This window comes from Sminthopsis crassicaudata, chromosome 5 (genome assembly GCF_048593235.1).
Source record: "Sminthopsis crassicaudata isolate SCR6 chromosome 5, ASM4859323v1, whole genome shotgun sequence".
Taxonomy (NCBI): Eukaryota; Metazoa; Chordata; class Mammalia; order Dasyuromorphia; family Dasyuridae; genus Sminthopsis; species Sminthopsis crassicaudata.
The window spans coordinates 161,323,074-161,329,073 of record NC_133621.1 but is presented as its reverse complement, the minus strand read 5'-3'; the positions used below and the strand labels follow the sequence as shown (position 1 = coordinate 161,329,073).

At 39.9% G+C, this 6,000-nt stretch overlaps 1 protein-coding gene across 4 annotated transcripts in view; it reads left to right on the top strand.

Annotated features, from left to right (window-relative positions):
* The first annotated feature begins 233 nt into the window (after nt 1-233).
* The window catches only part of PRPF18 (pre-mRNA processing factor 18), a 55,208-nt gene continuing 49,441 nt past the window's right edge, over nt 234-6,000 (top strand). For 3 of the 4 annotated variants that reach the window (XM_074268583.1, XM_074268582.1, XM_074268584.1), the window contains exon 1: nt 578-934. In XM_074268583.1, the coding sequence (XP_074124684.1) occupies nt 593-934 (342 nt within the window). In that variant the 5' untranslated portion in view covers nt 578-592. Of the gene's footprint in view, nt 379-577; nt 935-6,000 lie in introns of those variants that run through there. The other variant, XM_074268585.1, reaches the window with a different exon arrangement.

Sequence of the window (6,000 nt, the reverse complement as noted above, 5' to 3'; positions counted from 1 at the left end):
GCGAACTGGCCCCTATTTAAAACGTTTGAGGAGCACTGCATTCTAGAATGTATATCGTGGAAGTTTTATTCTGAACAGGGCAAGTCATGAAGAAATAATTTATCCTTAAAAAAAAAAAAAAAAAAAATTAGCTTAGATGAGAGAAGGACGCTTTTGAAATCCCAAGCCTTGTTTCTCCCTGGGCAGGCCATGTGACCACGCTTCCAGGCAGCTCTAAGGGTATCCAGTTTTTAAGGCTCTATTTAAGTTACAGAGGAACGGCCGGTCTCTATCAATGGGGAGAACTTCCACATTGGGAATCCCTGAAGTGAGAAGCATCACAGGATTGGACGGAGCCCCGCCTTGGGTCCCCGAAGGGAGCCCGCGGAGCAGAGCGAGGTTTGTGGCTCTCTGGTTAGATCTGTGGTTAGATTAGACAGCAAAGTGATGGAGAACATGTTTATGTCTCAGAGTAAGCTTAACATTGGCTCTTTTTCCTGGAGAGTCAGTAGAATTTTGGCTAGCACACTTTGTGCTTAGTGACTTTGGGCTCATCATTGAATCCTCAGATTGTGGTTGGAAAGGATAGCCCCTGAGGCACCTTCCAGCTTTTATGCTATTTCTGCTCTATCCTATTTCGGCTCTGCATGATGCCGCTTGGCGCCACCAGGAGGCGCTGCAAGAGGAGGTCACGTCTGTCCGCGGGGTTAGTACTGTCTTTACTCTAGCCACGCCCCTCTTGTCCATTAACTTCCGCCGGAAGTGGCGGTTGTTGACAGTATTTCTTAGCTCGGTATTGATTTGGGTAGTTAGGGGTCCTTTGCGGCGTCGCGGAGTCTCTCTGGAGGGGAGACCTCTGGTACGGCCGAGTCAAGCCTGCGGCTGGGAGATGGATATCCTCAAGTCGGAGATCTCCCGGAAGCGGCAGCTCTTGGAGGACAAGCAGCTGTTGGGGGTGAGACGCGTTGGGATGGGGCCGAGGGGAAATAGGGAAGCGGGATGGTCCGGGGAGAGCTCTGGGGGCCTCCCCCGCCCCGTGGCTCTTCCCTTGAATTTCTTGCATCGGCGGTAAGCGTGGAACTCTCGCGTCCCTCCTAGACGCCGAGCTGGAATGCGCGTGCCAGTGCCGAGGCCTTCGTGTTACAAGTGGGGAAACTGAGACCCAGCGATCCTCGTCATAAATAGCACTTCTCTAGCGCCTGCCGTGGGCCTGGGTTCGTACAAGTGGCGAATGTCTGAGACAGCACTTACGTTCCCCCCTCCCTGCCCTGCAGCTTTGGTCTCAGGTGCACTTCTTCGCACTTATTGCCTTTTTAGAGCAGAATTAACACAACATGAAAGCTTTGAGACAGTAAGAGGAGATGCGTGGGTTTTGGAGTTGAAGGATTCACTTTTTTACAAATAGGAAAGCCATCTCCACAGCATTATTGTCTGCCTCACTGAGCCGTCCTGAAGATCAACGGAGATAACAGTAATAAAGTGCTTTCCAAACTTTAAAGTTCTGTAGTTATCTTCACCAGTAAGTAGCACCAAGGCCAGGGCCCTTTCCACTTGTACAATGACTTCTGGAATTGAATGCTTGTAGTCCTGGTTCACGACCTCTTTTCTCGACTCCTAGACAAGAAAAAAAAAAGCACCTGTGTTTGTCACCTTCATTTCTTCACTTTCCACTTAGTTCTGAGTCTAATGAAATCCAGGTATCTCAGCCAGTGATGCTCGTTTTCACCCTTTACAATGTGATGATATGTGTTTATGTATAAGTATTTAACTATAGGGTAGATTAATTTGATGGACTTTTATTAAGTATGTCTCTAAACTTTTTCAAAGTTTACCGAAAACCTCTTTATTGTTAAATATGCTGGCCTCTTCTAAGCTTTCATCCTTAATATATTGAAAGAATGTGATTCTAGATACAAATTTAGCTTTTGATACTTAATATGTGTGATTCACAGCAAATTACTTCTCTGGGTTTCAGTTTTTCATCTTTTAAAGGAGAGAATTGGACCAGGTGTTCCTTATACAGCTTATGTGACTTGCTGATCTATTACCAGTTTTCTAGCCCTTGACCTTTTGATATATTATCTTTTCTTAACTAGCTTGATGTTTTTGGCACTGTTGACCTTCCTTTCTGCCTGAATTCTTTCCTACCTAATCCTTTCGTGATGCTTCCATTCAGTTTTCACCCCCAACCTGCCTGTTCCCTCTTCTCTGCCTTCATACTCTTTCTTGTTGATCTGATCAACAAATTCCCAAATGTTGTCATTTACCTCCACAACAGCTTTCACAACTATCCCTTACTTCTCTTTACTCATGTGGCCACTTTTCTAGTTCCGACTTTTATCACCTTTTACCTGACTATTGTAATAATATTCTCATTGGCCCTCTCTCCCCAGTCCATCTTCCACACAAGATTCCAAAAGAATCTTTTTAAATCCAGGCTCTAACCATGTCACTCCCCCATTCAAAAGTTCCAGTGGTTTCCTATTGATAATTTGAATAAAATACAGACCACTTTATCAATTAGAACCCTTCATATTTAGCTCTTGACTTATTTCATGTATGCTTCTTTCTGCTGTAAACACTGAGACTGTTCCTATAGAGGTACAGATTAGATCTGTAATTACAGTAATAATGATTACTGATCACTTAAGGTCTCTATAACTCTTGATCTTAGAGAACATTTTCCAACTTTTAGCCAAACTCAATTACACTACATTGCACTAAACATGACTGTAGAGAGCCAGAACTCTGGAGAGTATACTCTGCATAACTCAATATACTCTATAACTCAGAATATACTCGAGTATACATTGGAAGTATACTTGAAACAAGATGTTAATACAGAAGAATTGATGAGACAATGTTTAGTTAGGAAGTCAGACCGCAAACAGACTGCTGATGGAGACTGGGTCAGATTATGAGAGACAATAAAGACTTTGGACTCCATTCTTGTCCATTCTCCTGATATCTATCCTGCTGAGACCAAGGCCCTTCCTGGGGGATTTCCAGAAAGCTAGCCTGAACATTATTATTATTATTTTTTAATTATTATTTTTTATTATTTATAATTTTTTCACAGTATATATGCATGAGTAATTTTTTTTTAATAACATTATCCCTTGTATTCATTTTTCCAAATTATCCCCTCCTTCCCTCTACTCCTTCCCCTTGATGACAGGCAATCCCATACATTTTACATGTGTTACAATATAACCTAGATACAATGTATGTGTGTAAATCCCATTTTCTTGTTGCACATTAAGTATTAGATTCCCAAGGTATAAGTAACCTGGGTAGATAGACAGTAGTGCTAACAATTTACATTCACTTCCCAGTGTTCCTTCTCTGGGTGTAGTTGTTTCTGTCCATCATTGATCAACTGGAAGTGAGTTGGATCTTCTTTATGTTGAAGATTTCCACTTCCATCAGAATACCTCTTCATACAACATTGAAGTGCACAGCGATCTTCTGGTTCTATTCATTTCATACAGCATCAGTTGATTTAAGTCTCTCCAAGCCTCTCTGTATTCCTCCTGCTGGTCATTTCTTACAGAGCAATAATATTCCGTAACCTTCATATACCATAATTTACCCAACCATTCTCCAACTGATGGACATCCATTCATCTTCCAGTTTCTGGCCACTACGAAAAGAGCTGCCACAAACATTTTGGCACATACAGGTCCCTTTCCTCTCTTTAGTATTTCTTTGGGATATAAGCCCAATAGCAGCAATGCTGGATCAAAGGGTATGCACAGTTTGATAACTTTTTGTAGCCCGAACATTATTACATGTGACATTTCATCTTTCTGCCTTTTTTCCTTTACTGTGTTTTGTCAAATTCTATCCTTGTATTGCGCTATAATTTTATGAATCTTAATCTTTTAGAGTCCTTAGTATCTTTCAAGATTCCACTCTGATATTACTTCTTGTTTGAAGAGCTAGTTCTTAATGTTCATTTCTTCCTCAAATTATCTTGTAATTATCCTTCCATGTATACATTGCATACCTCCAGTAAAATAAATGTAAATACCTCAAGGACAGGGACTGTTTTTCTTTTTGAGTTTGTATTACTACTTCCTTATAGAACTTTACAACTACCAGGCATAGGATAGTGATACCTGGTGTGTGGAAGGACAAAAGGGGGAAGAAAAATGTAAGAAAGGACAAACTCTGGGATTAATGTACACTTTTGATCTGCAGTGCTAATAGTGTAAGTATTAAATGTTATAACTAACTATATAGACATTCCAGCCAACAGAATTATTAGATATATCTGGTTCTCTTAGCCTTTCTTTTACTCTTAATGTAATAATGCTGGAGAAACTGAGCAAGATAGAGATTAGAGAGTATTTAATAAAATGGAGAGATTCTGGGACCAGATGGATCCATGCTTTGGTCCCAGGGCTGAATGAAACTATCATCTCCAAGAATCCAGTAAATAATGAGAGTTCTCAATGATCTATATACACATGTGGCTCAGACTCAGGGGGTAGACTGAGGCGGTGGTGGAGTCAAGGTGCGGAGAGCTGGAATGGGACTCTTGACAGAGTGGGGTGAGCTTCCTGAGATGAGATGACATAATCGGGGGAGGCACCCCCAGACATGGGGAGAGGCATTCTGATTCTAAAACATAAGATCTTTTATCCTTGTCAAATATTTTTTTCTATTTATTTATTTTTATTAATTTTTATAATTATAACATTTTTTTGACAGTACATATGCATAGGTGATTTTTTTTTTTTTTTTACATTATCCCTTGTACTCCTTTCTGTTCCGAATTTTTCCCCTCCTTCCCTCCACCCTCTCCCCTAGATGGCAGGCATTCCCATACATATTAAATATCTTCTAGTATATCCTAGGTACAATATATATGTGCAGAACTGAACTTTGTAGTTGTTGTTGCAAAGGAAGAATTGTATTCAGAAGGTAAAAATAATCTGGGAAGAAAAACAAAAAAAACAAAAAAAAAAGGTCACAGTTTACACTCATTTCCCAGTGTTCCTTTTCTGGATGTAGATGATTCTATCCATCATTGATCAATTGGAATTGGATTAGCTCTTCTCTATGTTGAAGATATCCACTTCCATCAGAATACATCCTCATACAGTATCATTGTTGAAGTGTATAATGATCTCCTAGTTCTGTTCGTTTCATTCAGCATCAGTTGATGTAAGTCTCTCCAAGCCTCTCTATATTCCTCCTGTTGGTCATTTCTTACAGAACAATAATATTCCATAACATTCATATCCATAACATTCATATACCATAATTAACAACCATTCTCCAATTGATGGACATCCATTCAATTTCCAGTTTCTGGACACTACGAAAAGGGCTGCCACAAACATTTTGGCACATATAGGTCCCTTTCCCTTCTGTAGTATTTCCTTGGGATGTAAGCCCAGTAGTAGCACTGCTGGGTCAAAGGGTATGCACATTTTGATAACTTTTTGGGCATAATTCCAGATTGCTCTCCAGAATGGTTGGATTCTTTCACAACTCCACCAACAATGCATCAGTATCCCAGTTTTCCCACAGCCCCCCTCCAACATTCATCGTTATTTGTTCCTGTCATCTTAGCCAATCTGACAGGTGTGTAATGATATCTCAGAGTTGTCTTAATTTGCATTTCTCTGATCAATAGTGATTTGGAACACTCTTTCATATGAGTGGAAATAGTTTTAATTTCATCATCTGAAAATTGTCTGTTCATATCCTTTGACCATTTATCAATTGGAGAATGGCTTGATTTCTTATTAAAGTCAGTTCTCTGTACATTTTGGAGATGAGGCCTTTATCAGAACCTTTAACTGTAAAAATGTTTTCCCAATTTGTTACTTCCCTTCTAATCTTGTTTGCATTAGTTTTGTTTGTGCAGAAACTTTTTAATTTGGTGTAATCAAAATTTTCTATTTTGTGATCAATAATGGTCTCTAGTTCTCCTTTGGACACAAATTCCTTCCTCCTCCACAAGTCTGAGAGGTAAACTATCCTATGTTCCTCAAATTTATTTATGAT